At 46.2% G+C, this 23,513-nt stretch overlaps 1 protein-coding gene across 1 annotated transcript; it reads left to right on the plus strand.

Moving 5' to 3' along the window:
* Positions 1 to 1,203: 1,203 nt before the first annotated feature.
* On the plus strand, positions 1,204 to 23,513 carry Cpa4 (carboxypeptidase A4). Its single transcript, XM_051175850.1, has 11 exons — positions 1,204 to 1,298; positions 6,768 to 6,849; positions 7,305 to 7,439; positions 8,855 to 8,953; positions 12,637 to 12,738; positions 13,842 to 13,946; positions 14,567 to 14,677; positions 15,917 to 16,007; positions 17,782 to 17,981; positions 18,738 to 18,822; positions 23,201 to 23,513. The coding sequence occupies exons 1-11, from the start codon at positions 1,231 to 1,233 to the stop codon at positions 23,386 to 23,388; spliced, it is 1,266 nt and encodes a 421-aa protein (XP_051031807.1). The 5' UTR covers positions 1,204 to 1,230; the 3' UTR covers positions 23,389 to 23,513.

Genomic DNA, 23,513 nt, shown 5'->3' on the forward strand with positions numbered 1-23,513 from the left:
GACAAAGCCAAACCCCTGAAAATAAATCATGGATGTCATGATTAGCATCCACTTATTCTACTGACTCCAGACTCACAGGGTAGCAAAACTTCAGGAAGGCATATTATTTAGTTTGATCAGAGTTGGGCTAGAGTACGGGCATGGTGGCACACACCTTTAATCCCAGTCCTTGAGAGGCAGAGGCAGGAGGATCTCTGTGAGTTTGAGGCCAGCCTGGTCTACAGACACAGAGCCAGTTCTAGAACAGCTAGTACTACAAAGAAACTCTGTCTTAAAAACAAAAACACAGCAAAGTGGGCTTACTGGCTCAGGCTTGCTATCTCAGCACCTGGGAGAGGCGGCTCAAGTTTGTGTATGATTTTGTAGAGGGCTTGGACTGGATTCCCAGCACCCACAAGGTGACTCACCTCTGTTTATAGTTCCAGCTGCTATGAGGGGATCTGTTGGGATCTGTTGGGATCTGATGCTCTCTTCTGACCTTGGAAGGTACCTGTACACACATGGTCTGTGTAAACTCACACACACACACACACACACACACACACACACACAAAAAACCACATAAATGATAAAATTTAAAAACTAATTCAAAACAAATATCATTAAGCCTTATCTGTCTTTTAGATCCCCAGGAAAACTGTTAATTTATTCAGAATAACACATCCTTCCTATACTGTTAACCACCCATATTTCTCTTTTCTTAACGGAATCCTGAGAATTAGGCTTTAGACCCATAAATTCTACTCTATGACCCGCTTTGCTGAATTCTCTGGACAGGCTTCTCAGTGTGTGGTCTTGGGGTTGGCTCAAGGTTGCTTGATAGTCTTCACTTTCCGAACAGTTGGGTTTTTTTTTTTTTTTCCCCAAACAGTTTTTGTTACTCTAGAGGTAACTCCATCCCAGGGTTACAAATTGGTCTCTCCCATCAGTATGAATTCAACCCGGCAGTGTGGGATCTTTCCATTTACTCAAAAAAACACTATTTAGATGCCAAGTGATGAGCAATGTGGCACCCTGGCTAAGATGTTCCCAGCCTGTGGAGCAAGTTCCTGCCTTGCACACAGAGAGGCTGGGCCTTCATCACTGGAAAGGAATGGAGGAGGCTGGGGCCTCCCTTGTCAGAGCGGGAAGGGTGCTGGAGAACCATATTAGCATTTTTGAGGATGTGAGTGTGCCTCGGGCTCCTTATAAATACAGCTTGACTCAGTGTGCGTTTGGCACCTGTGAGGCATGAGGTGGTTACTGTTCTTTGGGGCCTTTATTGGGTCGGGCATCTGCAGCCGAGACAAATTCTTCGGGTGAGTTTCTTTTGAACTTTATTATCATTATTTAGTTGCCTCAGCACTCCGGGAGCCAAATGGAGCCAGTGGACTTTAGGTGGTAGGGCTTCTATATCTCTTCTGTCTCAGTCATCCTGGACTTCTTTCTGAAACCTGATTTCTTCTGTGAAACCAAAGCTAGTGGTCTCCACAAGCTGGCCCCAGCTCCCCAATCTCCTGCTAATTTCGGTGTCCTCCCCCTTCTTTCTAAGGTCAGTTCTAGGAAGAATGGCCAGAAAGGGTTTGTCAGTTTCTGCCAGGCTTAAAGGGAAAAGCTGGGTCACAGGCTTTGGGAGCAGTGTATCACTGGAGCTTTCTCAGAGGCTTCTGGAACAAGGTCCAATCAGTCTTGCCTAGTTACAGCTATGGAAATGCACACCATGACTCTGTGTGTGTGTGTGTGTGTGTGTGTGTGTGTGTGTGTGTGTGTGTGTGTGTGCATAGGCTCCACACAGAAGACTGTGGAGTTGGTGAAGGACAGGAAGTCGGAGAGGCAGGGGGGAATGATAGGGATGCTCTTCTACCCTGGTGGGTAGAAGACTGCATTAGAATAACTCCTCACTGCATAACACCTTACCTTTTGCAAAAAGCTTTCGTGTACGTTGTCTCGTGGATCATGGAACAGCTCTGTCAGGCCAGGGTGTTATTTTCCTCAATTTAAACATGAAAAAAAAAAAAAAAAAAAAAAAAAACCCAGCCTTGAAAAGGTTAAGGAACCTGCCAGAAGCTACTCAGCTGGGAAGCAGGGACGCTGGAATGCTGAATGCAAAGGGCAAACCCACCCCTTTTCTGCAATAGAAGTCAATCAAATGGAATCCTCTACCTCACCGGTCTACCTGTATATTTGAGTTTAGTCTCTATTGTATATCTGGCTAAAGGGACTCGAGGATTGTTTCTTGAAGCAATTAGTTACACGGCATTGAGTAATGTTTATGGGGATGACGGTTCATACCTGCCTCCGCTGCCAAATAGCTCGGAGGGGTTAGGCTTAGCAGGTGGCCAAGGAGGAAGATTTTTCTGCAGGCAGCTCAGCAGTAGGTGTGTCATAACTACACTTGCTGCTGTGTGGGCTGACGCGTGGAGCTGACAGGCTCCTACTGCAACTATTCATGTGGCTGAAAATCTCTAATTTTCAGGATACAGACCTTTCTTGTGATCCAGGCACCTGGTCCAAGATGGTGGGGCTGGGTCCCAGAGTCGTCAGGGCAGGATTTGTGCACACAAAGGGCCGTGGGCTGGATGGAGCCAATGGTTTTAATCAAACTGTGCCATGGCATCTGCAAGACTGCTCTTACTTCATAGTAGGCACCTCAGGAAAGGTAGAAGAGTTTTTGTTAGGATCCATCATCATGCCCTGGACACCCAGGTCAGTGAATGTAGAGGGCACAGGGGAGCTGGCTTCTGAGCATCCGAGTGGTTGGGAAGCCGGGCTGGAAACTGGCTAACGGACACCAGGATGGTGGTTTCTCCCCACCATCCTGTCTCCTGCCCTTGCAACTTGGCTCCTAGCTTCCCCGTCTCTCTTGCTCTTCTGGTATCACCTGCCCTAGTTTTCAGATATCTTAAGGATGAGACAGTGGCCAGGGTACCCGGAGGTGTTGGGCAGGTGTAGAACAGGAAGTAGTTGCAGAACTGGTTGTAGTGTCAGTGGTAGCTGGCAAGCATCCCGGGGATTTTTGAGGTCATCTCCTAATACTATCAGTCATAGCTGCTAATCCTAGGCTGGGAGAGAGAGGCACAAGGAACTGGCTGCTTGGCTGTCCTCCTGGTAACAGGGAAGGATAGAGGCTCAGCTGTCAAAACAATTATTGATTGTCCTGAGTGTGGACAGGTGTGAGGGTGAGTGAGCAGATGTCACTAATCACGATGCTAAAGGCATGCTGGTGTACTGGGAGTTGAAGAGAGCAAGAAGAGCTGTTAAAACAACCAAACAGAACAGGAGAGGCAGACAAGCACCTGCAAATCCCAACATTTCCCTTCACCCAGGACAATTTCCTGTCTCTAGAAAGAGCTCAAGGTCAAGGTCTTTGAGTAGAATTCCTGCTTGTGCAGATGGGGTGAGCTCAGCCATCTACATTGTCATGAGCTGGAGAAGATATTTTCCAAATAGAGATAAGGCCGATATAGGCAAGAAAAAGTTTGCCCTGTGCATGACACTCTGGTTTTAGACATAGCTATGCGGCTGTTCATAAGGATAATGGCAGACCCTACTCTACCATCACTACCAATTTTTAGTGCTATTGTACCCAGCTTCGGTTAAGGAAAGCTTCATGCGTCACATGTCTTAAAGATTGGGTGGGAGATTACTTAAGGACAGGGATTGCACGCAGAGGGAGTACCACGCATGTGCAAAGGCAGGCAAAGGCAGCTGCGTGGAGTGAGCATGAGGAGCTGGAGCCAAGGAGGTGAGGGAGAGATGGGGAGGGCGCTCCATTCTGCACCAGGCCTTCTGCCTTGCCTCTTCCTGCACGCTACAGATGCTTGTGTCTTTGACTCATTAGAACATGTTAGAGCGGACTGTGAACTTAATCCTTCCCCAGGCCAGTAAAGTCCCAGGCATTCCGTTGTCCTGGTCCTTGCTTGGGGAACATGGAAATTCTGCTGTGACATCGCCGCATTGGAGAAAGGAACATGTGCACACGTTAGAGTCTGGATGAGTGCATCATCTAGTCTCCATACTCCAAAGAGTCCTTCAGCTGTCCTGTCCTTTCTGCCCCTGACCCTTCTCCTCCAGCACCGCCCTTTTCTCTGTGACCACTCTGGCCTAATTTTGTCACCAAGGATGCCAATCCTTCTAGCATGTGCATTGAAAAAAAGAGTTTTTTTAATTTTTTTTTTTTTTTTTACTTTTAGTTATGTGACTGTGTATGTACATGCCCAAGGCTTGAGGTCCCCTGGAACTGGAGTCATAAGCGGTTGTGAGCCTGCCATCGTGGGTGCTGAGAACCTACCTTGGGCCATCTGCAAGAAGACTATCTTAACTGTCAGACAGTCTCTCTGGCCCCTAGCATGCTCATCGTAAAGACACCCCCTTTTCTGGAGTGTTAGAGATGGTGATTACAGGGTGCACACTTGTCAAACTGGCCTTTGGTCTCAGTTAGAAGGGTTTACTGTCCACCCAACCCTCTTCAAGGCTGCTTGCCTGTGACAGAGAAATGGTAGTTTGATACTCCATCTTCCCTGGGCTGTAGTCCAACTCTTTGCAGGCCCAGTGGGTTATGTATGAGTCAACTGCCTGCTGCTGTAACAAAATACTCGAAACTGGGTGTATTAGTTACTTTTTATGTGGCTGTGATTAAAATACTCTGACAGAAATGGCTTCAGGGAAAAGGGGCTCATTCTGGCCGGTAGTTTGAGGATGTGGTCCATCGTAATGAAAAGTCATGGTGGAAGAGACTTGAAGCAGCTGGTCTCTTGCATCCATAGAAGAGAGTGATGAGTACCTGTGCTTAGCTACATTTCAATTTTTGTTCAGTCCAGGGCCTAAGCCCAGGGAATGAGGCCACTTCCTCTAAGTTGGCTCTTCTCACCTAACCTAGATAGTTCCTCACAGGTGTGCCCAGAGGCTTGTCTCCTAGGTACTTTTAAGTCCTATCAGGTTAATAATTACTATTAACTGCCACACTGGACAACATACAAAGAAAAAAGATCTATTTCACTCATAGCTTTGGAAGCTGAAAGTTCAAGATTGGGTGGCCCTGTTTACCCTGCCTTGGCCAGGGCTCCTGCGTGTGGCATTGTGTGTAGCATGTGTGAGATGTGGAGACCATGTGGCATGATGGGATGCCAGGCTCAGTCTTTTAAACTTTCTTAGGAACTGACTCCACAAAACCAACTTCCAATGATCCATTTTTTATTTTGTTTTGCTTTGGTTTTGTTTTGGTTTTTTGAGACAGGGTTTCTCTATATAGCTTTGGAGCCTGCCCTGGAACTAGCTCTCATAGACCAGGCTGGCCTCGAACTCACAGAGATCCGCTTGCCTCTGCCTCCCGAGTGCTGGGATTAAAGGTGAGCGCCATCACCGCATGGCCCCTAATGTCCCACTCTGAAAGCCTGCTATCTTTCAACTGGAGATCAGACCTGAATCCTTGGGGCATGTTCAAACCATGCCTCATCACAGCAGGTTCAGCAGAGACCTGCCTAATTAGAGTTCCTCTGCAGTTTTCGTGGGATGCTGTAGCTGCCTACCTCCAGGACCCCAGGAGGAGGGCCAGGGTGAGAATGTGGGCCTTGGGCACTGACATCTTATCCAGTTTGCAGCCACCTGTGTTGAGAGCAACTCTTGCAGTGAGCCGTGTCTCTTGGGCCTGGCCTAGGTCTTCCCAGAATTTTCCAGAACTAAGTGAAACTGTAGCAGTCCATCCAGCTTGAACCGGTTTTCTGGTGAAGGGCCTCCACGTGAGCCTCACATTTAGTTCCCTGTGACAGAGCCATTTACTCTGTCAACAGGTCCTTCAGCCCACATCTCTCTCTAGCAGCTCCTGCAGCATTCACTCATGTCAAAGGGATGACGCATGAGACAGAGTCGAGTGCGGATTCATTTGGGCCGTCACCTAGCAACGCCTAATGGCTCCTCTGGCTCTCTAAGCGAGCTGAGAGCTCAAAGAAGGCTTTTCAGACCCAGCTTTCTCCCACCCACGCAGGACTTGGGGGCCCCTTCCCCCGCCAACGCTGCAGGAGCTGAATGATGCATAGGAGACAAGTTCAGGACAAACGAGGGGGGGGGGGAAAGACTATTGCCATCAGCAGGCTTCTTCTGGGCGCTCTCAGGGCCGGGTAGGCAGCCATGAGCCTCAGGTTGAGCCTCCTACCCTAGTCCACGTCCAGTTTCAATGTAAAGCACATGTGCGGGACGAGGGGAGGAATTAGTGCCCTCCTCCTGGCCTTTCCAGGACAGGGGCCTGTTCCAAAAGTTCCCAGCTCTTCCAGGCGCGAGGGTTCGGTCAGGGCTCCCTGCCTTTGACAGCGAAGAAGTGTTTTTTTTTTTTATGTCTTGAGTTAGCCTGGAGCCTCACTCAGGGACATTCCTTTCTGTAAAAATATATATGTTTTTCATTATAAAGTAATATGACCACATTACAGAAAACAGATACAAGAGGGAAAAAAGTAAGCCATCCATAATCCCACGGCCCAAACGAGCACTGGCAGGGTTTACTTTATTTCCGTTGTCTGTTTTGCTTCCAACCCATCTGCTTTTTCCATACTCGGGATCATGGCATACATACAACCCCGTGTCCTGCTCTTTCACTTAATAATTCCCCTTAAAGTTATACATAAGCACTTTTCCATCCATAGTCTTGTTTTTAATGGCTATACATTATAACCAAAGACTAGACCATTTCCTTCCATTCAGCACAGCCCTGTCTGGGATGGTGGACTTGGGGTCTACTTGCCAGCTGAAAGCTTACCATTATCTTCTTCATCCTCCCCCTCCCTCCCCTCCTCCAGGGACCAAGTTTTTAGGATTAATGTCAGAAATGGAGTCGAGATCAGAAAACTGACTCAGCTAGTGAATTCGGACCACTTTAAGGTATGTGGTTCCTCATCCCCTCGCATGTTGAGTTCCGGGGGGAACGGCCCTTGTGTTTGATTTTTATCCCTGCGAGTTTTCTGTTCATAATGGCGTGTTAGTCAACATGCCATTCACACGAGCGCTCGAGGCGGTGGGAGAAGGTGCCATTCACACGAGGGAGGCGGTGGGAGAAGGAGGGGCCTGCAGAGCTCGCTCAGTGTTGCCGCTCCCTTAGGGGAGAGGCCTGAGCTTTGGGCTCCCCACGTCTTGTAGCTCTCGCTGTATCTTGGACTTTGTCAGGTACTGAATGCTGGGCATGGCTGACCAGATATGCCTGCGAAATGGACCATGCTTGTCCGTGGGCAAGACTCAGGGATCACCCTGGCTTTTGACAGTGGGTCGAAAGAACATGAACTCATTTTGTGTTTTACCCGAACTGTCTTTTAACCCGATTGTGTTTCTGTTCATCTCAGCTCAATGTCTGGAAATCTCCCTCCACTTTTGATCGGCCTGTGGATATCCTCGTCCCCTCTGTCAGCCTGCTGCCAGTCAAATCCTTCCTCAAGTCCCAGGGCTTAGATTACTCAGTGACAATTGAAGACCTACAGGTGGGTGGGACTCTTATCTTGCACAAGATGAAGCCACCAATCAGACTGGACCTGGGAAGTTGAGAATCATCCAGTGCCATCCTTTTTCACGTCCCAGGGGAAGAAACCAGACTGTCACAGGGGGTGTGCTACAGACAGAGGTGGCTGCACAGCTCTTCCCCTAAGTCTTGACTTCGCTAACCACTAGTCTGTGTCCTCAGGCAAGCATTTACCCTCACACACCTCCATTTCATCATTGCTAAAATGGTGATAATGATTCCTACTTCAACTATTTGTCAAGACAATGCTTCTGTTAACTGTATATAATACATCTAACAGCAGTCGGCACATCGTAGATGCTTTGTAGGTAGCCGTTCACCCCCAACCCCCTCTTTCTTACTTGAAGTTAGGAGGCACGTGTGTGTTTGTGGGGGGATACTGGGAACTGATCAGAAGAGGTATCTTTTGAGAAAGGGGAATGTCACCGACAGCTCCCAGCAGAGGGAACACCATCATACAGCCCCACAACCTACACTGAACAGCAGGATAGTGTCCCTGACTCAAGCGCTCTCCTTCACCAAGGTGGGTTATGGACTAATTGGTGATTTGGCTTGGCATTTTCCTGATGGTGTGAGCAGCTGTGAGCTTATTAATCATCCTCACATGTTACAGGCATCTGCCAGGAGCCTTCAAAGTATGAGTGGATATAAGAATTGCTTTGTTTCTGAATGGTTTCCCAAGCTGTGTGTTTCAGAGGCACTGGATACCAGATGCAAGCCAATAGCTAGAGATTTCATACTATAGAAAAGCTGAATTGTGCATATGTTAATTCCTGGGAGCAAGTGGGTTTTGAACGGGCTAATGTAAATTGGATATTAAAAAAGTAAAGTTTTATAGCTATAGGGAAAAAATCTGACCTTCCTTTTGTTTTTTGTTTTTTGTTTTTTTTTTTAAATGAAAGGCAGGATAGGTTATTATTTTTAATTGTGTCACACTGACTATGATGATCAACACGCATAATTACAGATTGCGCTTCTTCTGGTTAGGGACTAGTTTTGTGTTTTGCACTAGTTTTATGTACTGAGAAGTTTCGATAAAAACCAAGAATGTTAGGGAATAAAGACCTTGAGCAGAAATGAACACTGATAATACCTTGTCCTACCCCACAGAATTAATGTAAACCCCTTGGAAAGTAGTAGCATTAGAATGGTATGTAGTTAAGGTTAAAGAAATTTGAGATGTATGAAGCATGAACTTACATCTCTTGAACTGTAATCTTTGGCCTGTATAATTTCAGTGTTCTAGCCCCTTTCGAAGTTGGACATTTGTGTTACTTGTTATACGGAGGGTGACACCATCTTGGCCAGCCCACCTACCCATATGAGCCTACATCTCCAAGGGTTCCCTTCACCCTGTTACTGAGTCTGTTTTCTTAGGCTCTTCTAGATAATGAAGATGAAGAAATGAGACACAATGAAGGGCAAGAGCGGAGTGGTGATGCCTTCAACTATGGATCTTACCACTCCTTGGAGGCCGTAAGTGTTTCAAAGCCGGTCTAAGGCCAACATTCACGGCTTGCTCCATTTTGTAAACCGTCTCTACTCACGTCAACTTCAGCATGGTCTGTCACTTCACAGAGGGGCTAAAATGTGTGCACTTGAATTCCTTCCCCGTTGGTTGTTTAGCCTTCACCAGCACCCACGTGCTTGTGGAACAGAGCTGCAGCTTCCCCTGAAGACACCCTTTCCAAGCAGCCTTTAAAAGAAACCCATGATAAAATGGCGGCATTTCCAGTCCTTGTAATTCAACGTTCTCCCTCATCGGAATCCCTAGCACAGAATAAAATGCCATTTACTCCAGGCAAAGCAGACAAGCGGTTATTTCCAAGGTTAACCAAATATTTCCACTCATTTATCATGACTCTGTATAACATATATTTGTTCCACAATGCAATTTGGTGCTGTGTGCAGTTAGAAACCACTTTATATAGCTGACTTTCAAGGTAAGCCAAACTTCGGAGTGAAAAACTTGGAGCTGAATAATTTCATATGATACTGGAACTTGAGAAACCAAAAGGGACCTCAGACTGGAAGGGCATCTTTCATGAGCAGGACTCTGACGTCCCAAGTGTCTCCTTCATTAGTTTGCAGACTCTACTAGCTTGGGGCCCCCTCCCAAATCTAAACCACTGTTCTCCTCCCTCTACCTTCATACGTGCTGTTCTTTATGTGCAAACACCGGGTCCTTGGCAATTTTTTCGTGAGGCATACACCTCGAGCTGTTTTTCTTCTGGATGAGGGATTAGTTCAAAGGCCGACTAACTATTCCTACTTCCTTCCCATGATTGTCAGTAGCTTTGTTTATTGTGCACACTTCCAACAATTCTGCCCCTTGATCCCTCTTGTGACCAATGACATACATCTGCAAAACAGCTGGATAAAGTTAAGAGTTCAGTTCAATCTCGGGCCACAGCTCGGGGGCCCACCCAGGGATCAAACCCATAACACGTTAGCCTCATTAACGTGGGGCTTTCCCCAGTGGGGCTAACCAGTTGCAAATGTCACCCAGGGACCAAGAGAGGCCATCTGTCTGTCCCACTTTCTCATGTGCTTGCTTCTGTCCCGATGGCTTGGGTGCCCTGGTAGAGTGACCCCCAGCTAGCCCCTGTTTTCAGAGGCCTGTGGCTCTGCCATCTCTCTCCCTGATCATTGGGGGCTCTTCCTAAAACCAGCTTTGAACAGCTCATGTCCTGTGACCACTTAGGCTTTTCTAGGTCTCCAGTGAGAATTCCATGGTTGTGCCTGCCAGGGTTCCAGGTCTGTGTGGTGATGGCTGGCTTGTGAATTTGCACCCCACATCTGATATAGCTTGGAGGTTTTAAAAACAATTTTCCATTTATCTACCTACCCACCTACCTGCCTATCTTCTTTCTTCCTTCCCTATCTATCTATCTATCTATCTATCTATCTATCTATCTATCTATCATCTATCTACCTATGTATCTATGTATCTATCTATCTACCTACCTACCTACCTACCTATCTACCTACCTACCTACCTACCTACCTACCTACCTATTTACCTACCTATCTACTTATCTATGTGTATGGCTGTGTATGTGTCATGGAGCTAAGATGGAAGTCAAGAGAACAATCAGTTTTCTCCTTCCACCATGTGGGTGCAGGAGTCAAACTCAGAACTCATGTTGTCAGACATGGTAGCTTGTGCCTGCTGAATCATCAATGGACCCAGCCTGGTAGTTTTGTTTGTTTGTTTGTTTGTTTGTCAAGACAGGGCTTCTCTGTGTAACAGTCCTGGCTGTCCTGGAACTCATTTTGTAGACCAGGCTGGCCTTGAACTCATAGAGATCCACCTGCCTTTGCCTCCCGAGTGCTGGGATTAAAGATGTATGCCACCACTGACTAGCCAAATAAGATAAACCCAAGTGTGGGTTCCAGCTAATCAAGTGAGAGTCCTTGATCTGTGTTTTTGTTGTTGTTATTTTTTGTTTTGTTTCTTTTCTTTCTTTCTTTTTCTTTTTCTTTTTCTTTCTTTCTTTCTTTCTTTTTTTTTTTTTTTTTTTTTGACACAGGGTTTCTCCACAGCTTTGGAGACTGTCCTGGAACTCGCTCTGTACACCAGGCTGGCCTCGAACTCACAGAGATCTGCCTGCCTCTGCCTCCCAAGTGTCGGAATTAAAGGCATGCACCACCACACTCAGCTTATTTTAACTTTTTGTAGATGACACTCTTTTCTCATGGCTCACAGCATCTACTTTGCTTTTCTTCAGTCTCCAGGGTCTATGGGTTGGGAGAGTTCCCAAGATGCCCCCTTCCATTTAAAATGAGACAAAGTCTTACAGAGCACCTAATCAATTCCCCCATGTCGTTGAGGATGACCTGGAACCTAGGATCCTTCTACTTTCTACCTTCTGAGTGCTGGAGTTACTGGTGGTTGCTGCCAGCCCTGGTTTACCAGGTCCTGGGGATTGAGCTCAGTGGCTCATCCATGCTCAGCAAGCATCCTATAAACTGAGTTTTACACCCAACCTTCCAAGCCCTTTGTGTGATAAACAAAAAGTCTACTCTTCTGTTACTCTCTGCCTTATTTACTGATTATTTTTATGAGTCAGGGGCTCTCATTGAACCTGGGCTCAGAGATTAGCTGGACTAGCTGGCCAGTGAGCCTCAGGAACCCTCTAGTCTGCTCTCTCGTCACTAGAGTTACAGGTACTGCTACCATACCCAGCTTTTTATGTAGCTGCTGGGGATCTGCTCAGGTCCTCTTGCATGGCAAGCATTTTGTTCACAGATCCATCTTTACATTTATTCTTATTTTATTTTTGGAGACAGGGTTTCTCTGTGTAGCCCTGGCTGTCCTGAAACTCAACCTGAAGACCAAGATGAGATCCACCTGCCTCTACCTCCTGTGTGCGAGGATCAAAACGCACCACACATGGCTTCTTTTCTTATTTTATATTATACATATTCTATTTGTATTGTTTGTGCGGGACATGCGCCCTGCCATTCAGAACCGTGGTAGGCAGGCCTGTTCTGATGATCCAGTCTGGGATGATGCCAAGAGTCTCACTTTGGCGCAGCTTCTGTTTAAGTCTCTCTGCTCTACTCCAATGGACTGCATTTTGCAGACAACTGATGTGTTGTTTTCCAAAAATCTGCAGAAAGTGGCTGTTTAGAGAGTTCCCTGTCAGAGCACTCCATGCTGATAATGTGGTCAACCCCAGGGTCAGGGTCCCAGAGGAAACATAAGACAGATAACCCTGGGGTCAGGGTCCCAGAAGAAACATAAGACCGATAAGATAAAGTTCACAGATACCCAACCAATAATGGGACAGAATTTTTAAAATTTTTTTCTTTTATGTTTTGGTTTTTTGAGACAGGGTTTCCCGGTGTAGCCCTGGCTTACTGGGAACTCCCTCTGTAGATCAGGCTGGCCTTGAACTCTGGCTGCCTCTGCCTCCTGAGTGCTGGGATTAAAAGGCATGCACTACCACCACCGCCTGCCTTGTACAATGGAACAGCACTTTAAAATATTATTGAGTTGGGTACAGTAGCACATGCCTGTCACCCCAGCTTTTGGATGAGTGAGGTAGGAAGGTTCTAAGTTCAGGACTAGTGTGAGCTATATAGAAAAAAATGTAACTAAAAAGAAAAAAAAATTTTTTTAAGTGTCTGTGGTTCACTTTTCCACACTTCAGATCTACCATGAGATGGACAGTATTGCCACAGATTTCCCTGAGCTGGCAAGCAGAGTGAAGATTGGAGAGACATTTGAAAAGCGGCCTATGTATGTCCTGAAGGTAAGGCCCAAGGCCCTTCCAAAGATCCCAACTTGACACAAACTCTGGTTCTGAATTTCCAGGCTGTGGCTCTGGTCTGTGAAGGGAAGCAGCTTTTTAGACCCCATTGGCTCTAAGGAAGAGGTTGTTTGCTTTTCCCTACTGTAGGGGTGTTAGGCAGAGCACAGGGGAGGCCGTTAGTATTCCTTAAGACTCTCAGAGGCCTGCGGTCTGCCTTGACTCCCACCTGTCAAGTTAGGATAGGACATGAACTCTGTTCTGCTTCTACATTAAAGTAGATGTAATTTTAAGCCTAGCCTCCAGTTGTTGGCTGCATAGAGCCCCGTTTCCAGATATTTCTAACAGATTCAGGTCTGTATTGGCAAAAGAGGTAGAGAACTATGGCAATGACATAAATTACATAAGTATTCCAGCTGAACACATAGAACGGAATTTGGGCATAGAAACCAGGGAACAGCTGGTGATGCTAAGCATTCACCAAACCCTTAGTTTCGTAGGAGCCAGGTTTACGTAAATGGCTGGCAGGAGAGGAGACATGCCACGGAGCCGGTCCCTTTCAAACAATTACATTTAGATTATTTGCCCATCTGATGGAGACCCTGGCTTCATTAGCAGCAGGTTCTGACCCACGGAGCCCCAGTGCCATGGCAAAAGCAGGAAGCAGAATTCATTACTGCTGTTTACAAAGAGCTATAGTGAAGCCCTTGCCTTCGTAATTTAAAGCCGAATTCATTTATTACATCAGCAGAACAGTCTGGTTCATGCACCCTTGTGTCTCTCTCTCTGTTGGGAAACCATTTGAGAGATCTTTCAAGAGACACACTATTATTTCTAATCGCACTAGCATTCTGACCCACAATACCAATTGTTTCTCCTTTCCATTTACTCCCCAAGCTGGAGAGGTTTGGGCTGCCCAGAGCTGCAGCCAACCAATTAAGCTCCCAGGTCACGGATAAGCCCGATAAATAGATGGTACCCTCAGGAACATTTGGTCTCTGAATTATCTTAAATGAATTAAATGAATAGGAGCGGGCTGGGGAGAGGAGAGGTGAGGAGAGATGCGGACAGGCAGGTCATTTTCTGGCCTCTTTTCCCTTCTGCAGTTCAGTACGGGAGGAGGCAAGAAGCGGCCAGCCATTTGGCTGAATGCAGGCATCCATTCCCGTGAGTGGATCTCACAGGCCACTGCCATCTGGACGGCGAGGAAGGTCATGTCGCCCGGAATTAGTCAAGGACTCTGGTGGGCCTGGGGTGGGGGACAGACACATGCATGTAGCTGGGCCCAGGGGGTGAGGCAGGAAGGTGCTTTGCGCAGACCTAGTAGGCTAGCATCTTCTCAGATGGGAGAAGTAAGTGGTTAAAGCTCCTCTGTCATCTCACTGTGGTTAAGTGACAGTGTTTGTGAACAAGCTAATGTATTTCAGAGATGGGGCCTGCAAAAGGGCCCAGAGCCTCACTCAGCGCCTCACTCAGATATGGTTCACCTCCATCCGCTTCCAAGCCCTGCAGGATTCCTGGGTTCTCATATTGCCTCCAGACCCTTCAAACCCGGTGTTGAGCCAGTGCACAATCTAAAGGAGTGCACAGAGCCATCTCGGGTCACTCAGCTACTAGGCGTTGATATTCTAATACAGTTCTGTCTCCCGGCTTTTGAGAGAGCCATGGCGCGGGGGGGGGGGGGGGGGGGCTTCAGGGAGTATTCAGAGGGTGAAGACCATCGTAGGAACATCCATCTTAGCGGGGTGCTGGGTATCTCAGCAAAACACCTGCATAGACCTACCAACTACCCCGCCATGATGTAGCTGATAAGTATGTTGTCTCTGCTTAGATTGTGACTGATTACCAAAAGGATCCAGCTGTCACCTCTATCTTGAAGAAGGTGGATATTTTCTTGCTGCCTGTGGCCAATCCTGATGGATATGTATACACACAAACCCAAGTGAGTAATTCTAAATGGCCAGGGCCTGGACTGAACACACCGGTTGGATTCCATATTTTGCTAGTGCCCTTGGAGATGATTTCCACCAGAGAGTATATTACCCGCTCCCTTGGGGTTTTTCCTTTCTAGCCACTCTCTGAGCTGAGAATCACCAGGGAATATATTATTATTATTTAGAGAGAATAGTCTGAGGAACACTCTATTATGGATCTTGACCAATTTTCAACATTTTACCTATCTTCTATTCATCTTTTTTTCTCTCCTACACAATTTATTTTCTTGACATATTTTAAAGCAAATCCCAGACATCATGTTATTTCATCTACAATGACCTTAGTATGCATCTCTAGCTGATGATAATAATAATAAAAAAATCCCAACCCACTACAGCACTGTCACCTTTGAAAAATTAATGGAAGTTCTTTAATATCCTCTAACACCCCCCATTATTTTAAAAACGTCTCCTAGGAGTCAATTTGTCGAAGGCAGGATCCAATAAGGTCTGTGCACCGAGACTGCGGCTGAGTCTCTGAAGTCTTTATTCATTCAGCAGCAACCCCAAACACATCCTTTTAAAATGTCATTCATTTGTTGGAGAAACTAAGTAATTTCCTGTGTAATGTCTCACATTCTGCGTTTGGCTGATGGCTTCTTTGTTGTACGATTTAATTTGTTCCCTTATTCCCTGGTTGAGAGTGTGATTGAATTCAGGTGACTGTCTGAGAATATAATGGGCCCTGTGCCTGCCTGTGGCATGGCTGATCAGCGGCCATTGCTCCTACTTCTGTATAAACCAATAATTATTCAACGCATTCAGATGGGAGCAGCTTGGTTCTTCTATAGAAAGCTCTCATCAGGGCAGTTTGAGGGAGTCACTGTTACTTGTTTTTGTTTGGTTTTCTTCTTCATTGTCTTGGAACTATGTAGAGCAGGTTGGGGTTGGCTTCAAACTCACAGAGATCTGCCTGTCTCTGCCCCGAAGTGTTGGGATTAAAGGTGTATGTCACCATGACTGGGTCCAAGTCCCTTCTTAGAGCCAGAAGTATATATACACCATCTCCTCTGGGAGGGGTGAAGTCAGAGCTCCCAAGCACCGGAGACTGGAGTCCAGATGTCCATCTACACCCGCCCACCCCCACCGCCACCGCTCAGCCTATCTATTGTGGTTTTAGCCCCCAGGGAAACCCTTCACTACTCCTGTGTCCTGACATAGCCTCAAGTATTTGGTTGCTATTTCAGAACCGATTATGGAGGAAGACACGGTCCCGGAACCCAGGAAGCCGCTGCATTGGCACTGATCCAAACAGGAACTGGAATGCAAGTTTCGCAGGTAGGTGGGGAGATGGTTTGAAATCCCACCAGCACTGGATGAACCGTGTCCATGCATGCCTGCAGTGAGGGACAGGGAGCCAGTTTCCATCTGGTCTCCTTTTTTCATTCACTGAGAGACTCAGGGACATCCCTTAAGCTCTCTGTGTCTGTGTGTTCTGCTCTGTTTTTAAGTCTTACTGTTGTAATTTTGGAAGGGAATGATTTAGTAATCCCTGTCCTTCAGAGAAAAGAGCGGGCCAGACGGTCTTTGCATTGTGATTGTGACTATGTTAGTTTTAAACATTTATTTATTTAATTGATTGTGGTGAGGCCTTGTGCATTCTAGCCAAGTGTTCCACTACTAAGCTGTCTTCTCAGCCCCTACACTAATATTTTAAAAATCACACACATCTTAGATGCATGATTCCAAGGCCCCTCCTTAACCCTCACCATTCCGACATTGCCTGGGCAAATTGTACCTGGGTAGAAGGGTTCCTGGTGGCAAGTAATAGGCAAGAGCCTGTAGCAAAAGTGAAGTTCCAGCAGCTGTTAGTAAGAATCGGCAGCTGGCAGTCATGGAAGTCGAATGACAATTAGTGATCTCAGTTCTGAGTCCCAGCTGTTTAAAAACATCCCCACAGAAGTACCAACTGTACTTTGTTCTTCTTGCCTATCGAATGGATTGCTCTTCTTGAAATCAGGGATAATCTCAAGATTGCAGGGCTGATAAAAACTATGAAATAAACTCACCTATCAGTTTTTCACACACAGACGCAAACACACAGTCTCACACACACACATACACACACAAGACACACATAGACACACACAGACACACACACACAGTCTCTCTCTCACACACACAGTCTCTCCCCCCTCTCTCTCTCACACACACACACACACACACACACACACACACACACACTTCCAGCTCAAGGCCAATGTGGACTATGAAAAACCTGTGTATGAAACCCTGTGTTGAAAACAAAATAAAATAAATTATACATAACTTCATTTTACTTTTTGCTGTGCTAGGAATCAAACTCAGGGCCTGTGTATGCCAGGCAAGCCCTCTACCAATGAGCTATACCCCAGCACCCCAGTATTTTGTTTTGAATGGATTTATTTTAATTAGATAGAACTATCCTAAAAATCACAGGGAAAATAATGATTGGAGGATGGTAACCAGCCAGCCGGCCACTCAGTCATGACTGTGTCACTCCTTCTCACACTCATATCACATACACACACAGCACACACACACACACATACACATACACACACACACACACATACACCAAGGCATGCTTTACTGTGAAACAATGCAGAAAGCAATCTATTTAAATACCTGTTAAGTAATCAAGAGATTTTCTTTAAATCACAATAATAGATTATTTTTGGCAGCAGTTGGCCATTAAGACCTGAACCAAGAGAATAAATTGACACCAGAATGAATGGAGTCATTTTCATTATTTATTGGTATTCATATTAATTACCAAGCACACTTATTAATTACAACTCATTCTTGAGTGTGACATTAATTATTTATGACAACTGCTATTAGCACAATACGAGGTCAACTCTACCCACTTAAAGAAGTTGAAATATTTTTCCTTCTCATTTGTAGCAACATCCCCTACACCCAAACTCCCTCCCTGTCCCCTCCTCAGAGTCTGTACCTGCCATGAGTAGATTCTTGGGGACATCTTGACAAATACCTGTCTACCATTCCAGTCAAGCTTAGGGTTAACATCCTCATTTCTGTCTTGCTACTGATCAACTCTCCTCCGCAGGCGAAGGAGCCAGTGATAACCCTTGCTCTGAAGTGTACCATGGCTCACACCCCAATTCTGAAGTAGAGGTGAAATCGGTGGTGGATTTTATTCAAAACCATGGGCATTTCAAAAGCTTCATTGACCTGCACAGCTACTCACAGCTGCTGATGTACCCCTATGGGTATACAGTCAAGAAGGCCCCAGATGCTGAGGAGCTGGTAAGCGATGCCTGGTCCCAGGCTGTTTGACTTTGGCAGGGTCAAAGTGACTGGTCTATAGCTTCTAAGCCTGCGTAAGTCCCTCCCTGCCCTTTGATTTGACCCGCCAGGGACAGAAAGAAGACAGTCAGTCCCTTTCTCGTTTCTATGAGTTTCTATGAGTTTGTCCAGCCTGTATAATTGATTTTCTAACTAGAACATGTCATGGGTTCACTACTTACTAAAGACTGTGGTTGGAACCATGATGGTAAGGGTTAAGGAAGAAGTGAAGGAGGTTAGAGGTCATAGCCTGGGTTCTGTATCACAGCCCGTGGCTCACTCCTGAAATAGGAAAGGTACCTATAGATGGATAGACTAGCGGGAGTAGGGTTGGCATCTTCAGGGTAGCTGCAGGCTTATGCCTACAGTCTGGTCTGCTGGGCCACCACCCTGTTCCCAGGCCACCACCAGCCCACAAGCCTGTGGGTTGAAGATGCCCCACCCAGACTCATGGCTAGATGTGGACCACATTTTGGTTCTCTATTCCAGGCTTTTCTCTTGAACATACTTGGCCTGTTAGCATGTTCCCGACCATGACATACCTCTCCTTTAGTAATCTGTCTTAACTAGATCCCTACAGGGTTGGCAAGCAGCTCTTTAGGCCTTCCGGAAGCTTGCAGGAAGCCCTTCCAGTCAGAGTGTATAACACGCACACTTTCACATGCTCAGTGATCTCTGTTCGCCTCCATCCTCTCACTCTGCCAAATCCCTTCCCAGGATGATGTGGCGAGGAGTGCAGCCAAAGCCCTGGCTTCCTACTCTGGCACTAAGTATCAAGTAGGACCAACTTGCACCACCGTCTGTGAGTAACCCTGGGCGTGAGGCATTTAGAAAGTGCCTCGGGAGGGAATTTGAAACGGGGTGAGGAGAGGCGAGAGCTTGGTTTCCTGTGTTATTGTCTGATTGTTGTAGTGGTTGGTAACAAACAAAATTCATGTCAAGACTGTGGCAAATGGCGACTATAGGCAGTCATCTTCATCAGGGTCTGTACTGTGCTCACGTGCTTACTGTGCACCTGTCAGTGGGTAGATCTACATACCTCATTGGTATTAAGGACCCTGTGACATGTTTTATCAAAAAATTATCAAAGCCTATCCTCCATTGTTTTTTTTTTTTCAGGACAGGGTTTCTCTGTAGTTTTGGAGCCTGTCCTGGGATGGAATTAGCTCTGTAGACCAGGCTGGCCTCGAACTCACGGAGATCCTCCTACCTATGTCTCCCAAGTGCTGGGATTAAAGGTGTTCACCACCAATGCCCGGCTTTATCTTCCATTTTTATATGTGTGTTTCTGTCTGCATGTGTGCATGTGTGTACACATACGTGTGTATGCTTGTGGCGTCCAGAGGTCAGTGTTGGGTTTGTCCTCATCTCTATTGTTCCCTACTTTATTTTTTGAGACTGGGCCTCTCACTGATTGCCCAGACTGGCGAGTTCCAGGGATCTGTTTGTCTCTGCTCACTAACATGAGGGTTACAGACCCACGCCGCCATGCCTGCTGGGTTACAGACCCACGCTGCCATGCCTGCTTTGACCTGTGTGAGTTCTGGGGATCCAGACTCAGGTTCTCAAGCTTGAGTTGTTTCCACCCGGTCCCTAACCATTTCTAAGGAAACTCCCCAGCTTTGTGTTGGGAGATGGATGGTAGTGATAAATGGGACATATTTGTTTTGGTCTCATTTGAGCGTTTTACTGGATTTCTCTTGACATCTTGCCAATTCTCTTATTTTGGGAGTCTGTCTTCAGTGATGGGGAAATGTCATACCTCGCAGCTCCAGCTAAATGGCAGACATGAATGTCGACACGAGAGCAACTTTGCTCCCATGTAAAGGAGTGTGTGCCTCTACAGTGCCTTCTGCATAGCAACCACTGTTCTGGCACCTTCTCCTCTGATCTCACTCTCTCATCTCTGTGTGTGTAGCTACAGAGCAACATCGAGCAGTTAGCATGATGCTGGTGTTTGTCTTGCTAACTGCAGCAACAGTCCATTAATTATTCATAGTTTATTGCCATTAGTGATGTTAAATGAGAACTCTTCAGAAGACAGACACATCTGGGCACTCTCTCCACCCTCTGCCTAATAATCCAGAAGTGATCATGGATGGATTGAGAGAGCTAATGGAGACTCACTAGGAGCCCCTTGAGGAGGTCTTCCCAAAGATCTTTGTGGGTCACCAGGGCCCCTGCTTTTGGGTCAAACATCAGTTTAAATAATGGCCTTGTTCAACCACATCAAACACATTCTTTCCCCCAGCATGAGCACTGTCAAGTCAAGGGATACTCACCAGATGCCTCAGAAGAGGAGGAAGGCTCTCCTGAGGGTGCCTAAGGGCCCTAAAACTTGCCATCTTTCAAGAATATTCTGGATTCTTCAGAGGTCTTCTCTGTTTCTGTTGCTTTCTAGAAGAGTAGTCAGTTTTTTTGTATATTAAAACCCAGGGGCTCTGGCGTGTGCTGGACATCTGTCCCTTCAAACGCAGGCCTTTTCTTAGAGTCATTATTTTAGATGAAAGTAATTCCCACTTTCTTGCCTTCTTAAACGGAAAGAGTTCAGCTCCGCCCCCAATTGAGTGGTTTCTCAAGATTAGTCATTACAACCCGAGGACCCAGTATATCATTTTGGTCCTTTGGCTGACTAGCCCCACCCCATTTACTGCCTTACGTGTTGTGTCTGCTTTTTTTTTTTTTAATTAATGCTTTTAGAAGTCAACATGGATAACAATGAGCTTCAGGGTAGTATTCTCATGCCATCTGTGTCACACTCATACATGTCCGTTACCTGCCACCCACCTCCTCCCATGGGTGTGTACCTGCTCTTTCGTCTCCTTCCTCCTGCCAGACTGTCATGGCCGCTGCTCTCCCCTCCAGCCAGCTTACATCTCCTCCCTTAAGTCTTCACTGATTCTGATTTACTAAGGGATTTGGATCTAGTAAGTTCTTGGGCTCCTCTGACTAGAATAAATCATGGGTTTTAAGGATGTTTGTGACAATGTTATTTATCACCACATAGGTCTGGTGAGCATCTAAAATCCCCATTTGGAGAGGGCTGAACAAAAACAGTCAGTGAATTCACACAGGGGAGCATTAGGCTGCCCTCGGATGAATTAGGTGGGTCAATGTGCACTAATAGAGAATGGTCGCCAAGTGCGACCATTGAAATTGAAAAACTGAATTAACATTAATAGTATATTTCTGTATGCACAGGTGTGTGCATGCGTGCATGCATGCGTGTGTGGGTTCATGCATGTGTGTGTGTGTGTTAAAAGATCTGGGTTAGTAAAGGACTTGCTATGCAAACAGGAGGACCTAAATTTGATCCCTCAAATCCATATAAACCAGGCATCGTGTTGTGCACATTTAAGCTAGTGCTAAAGAGATGGAGACAACTTAGCACAGCTGCTGAGTTCCAGGCCAGTGGGAGTCCCAGCACCTGAGGCTGACCTCCAGCCTCCACACGCACATGCATACATATGCATCGCACATGCACATGCACGTGCATATACATGCATTGCACATGCATGTGCATACATGTGTATCCACACATGTATATATAGACATACAAGCAAGAGAAGGCAAGAAATTAAATAAAATGAAGTTTATGAATCTGATCACTTTGAATACCGAGCAGAATCCTAACTTCCTCCTTCCAATATCTTAAGTGTGTTACCAAGTACTTGGGTTTATCATATAAAGAACCACTAGCAATGCTAGATATTGTTTGCTTTTAGCTGGAGCATTTTCTCAGGGCACAAATACTGTGCGGAGCACTCAAGGATTTCTGAAAGCATAGCAGAGCCCATTCCATTCCCTTGGGAACATGCAGTCTTCATGGAAGTTGTATCTTTAGAAAAGTGTGTCCCTGAGAAACAGTTCTCAGGAGTTAGGGAAAGGAAGGGACTTATCAGATGTGTTAATCCACCAGATGGACCTCAAGTCGATGGGATGCACCACTTAAAAGGATTCAGGCTTAAATTCCAGCGTGTCATGTTTTGCCTGTATTTCCTTAGCTGCTTTCCCACCCTGAGCCCTGGCTTTTCCCATCTGTAAACTAAGGGCAGTCATGGCCTTTACTGGATTTTAAAGATTAAGATATCATGAATGTAAAGTGTTAGATATAAGAACTAGCTCATGGCAGATGCTGATAAAATGAATATCTGCCATCATTGTATTTTATCAGTGACACTTATCGTCATTTATTAGTGATGATCACCTACATTTTGCACTAATAAGACAATTTCTGCTCTGAGTTTGACTGAGAAGCAGCAGAAAAATAGACCTCCTATGTCTTCCAAGTCATCCAGCAAAGGGAAGTCCCAAGGAATGCATTTCCTCTTCCTGTAATCAGTTACCTCTTGCTGTGTTAAAACAAAACAAAAACAAAAAACAACCAAAAAGCAAAATAGGATAAAACTTCTCAGCTTAACATGATAAACATTTATTTTCTTACCCTATTTATTCGGGTCAAGGATTCAAGAGCATCTTAGGTGAACAGCTCTGGGCCACCATACCTAACCAACACTATGTGGATTCTAGGGATTTGAACTCTACTGCACAAGCTTGCATAGCAAGCAGCTTGTCCACTGATCTATCTCCCCAGCCTTGGGAATGAGGACTAACATCTCTTAGTTTGAGGCTTGAACAGACCTTCCTGGTGAGGATGCCCTGAGCCCTATGGATGGAGCCAATGTGCCTTTTTGAACATACATGTCTTCGGACCTGATGGCTTTCAGAGAGAACTGGGGATTCTAAGGAACTCCATTCTGTAATTGGACTTTCCTTTGGGCCACCAGCTCACAAATAACAACAGAGAGTGCTGCTATTAATTATGAAAGCCCAGCCTTAGCTTAAGCTTGTCCCACTGGCTCTTATTAACCCATATTTTTATTAATCTGTGTTCTATCAGGTGGCTTTTACCACTCTCCCATTTCGTGTGTCTGGCTCATTCCATAGCAACTCAATGGCATCTCCCGAGTGCCCCGATTCCTCCTTCTCCTCTTCTTTCCTTTCCCTGGAAATCCTGCTTATACATCCTGCTAGCTATTGGCCATTCAGCTTTTTATTACTCCAGTCACAGCAACACACTGTACAAACATCCCACAACAGCATCCAGGAAGCACTCTAGCCCTTTCCCACAGAACCCCGAAGGGAAGTGGGCTTCACTGGTATTCTCTTCTGACTTACAGATCCAGCTAGTGGGAGCAGCATCGACTGGGCATATGACAATGGCATTAAGTATGCATTCACATTTGAACTGAGAGACACCGGGCTCTATGGCTTCCTCTTGCCAGCCAGCCAGATCATCCCTACTGCCGAGGAAACCTGGCTAGGGCTGAAGACGATCATGGAGCATGTGCGGGACAACCTCTACTAGTCAAGGAACACTCCTATTTTACCCATAAGCCACCACTGAGGCCACTGTTAAAGAAGGTCACTTCATGCATGGGTCAGAGCCTTCCGGGCTGGTGGGGAGCAGCTGGCTCCCTTCAGCACCGCTCC

The sequence above is a fragment of the Phodopus roborovskii genome, unplaced genomic scaffold, assembly GCF_943737965.1.
Source record: "Phodopus roborovskii unplaced genomic scaffold, PHOROB, whole genome shotgun sequence".
Lineage (NCBI taxonomy): Eukaryota > Metazoa > Chordata > Mammalia > Rodentia > Cricetidae > Phodopus > Phodopus roborovskii.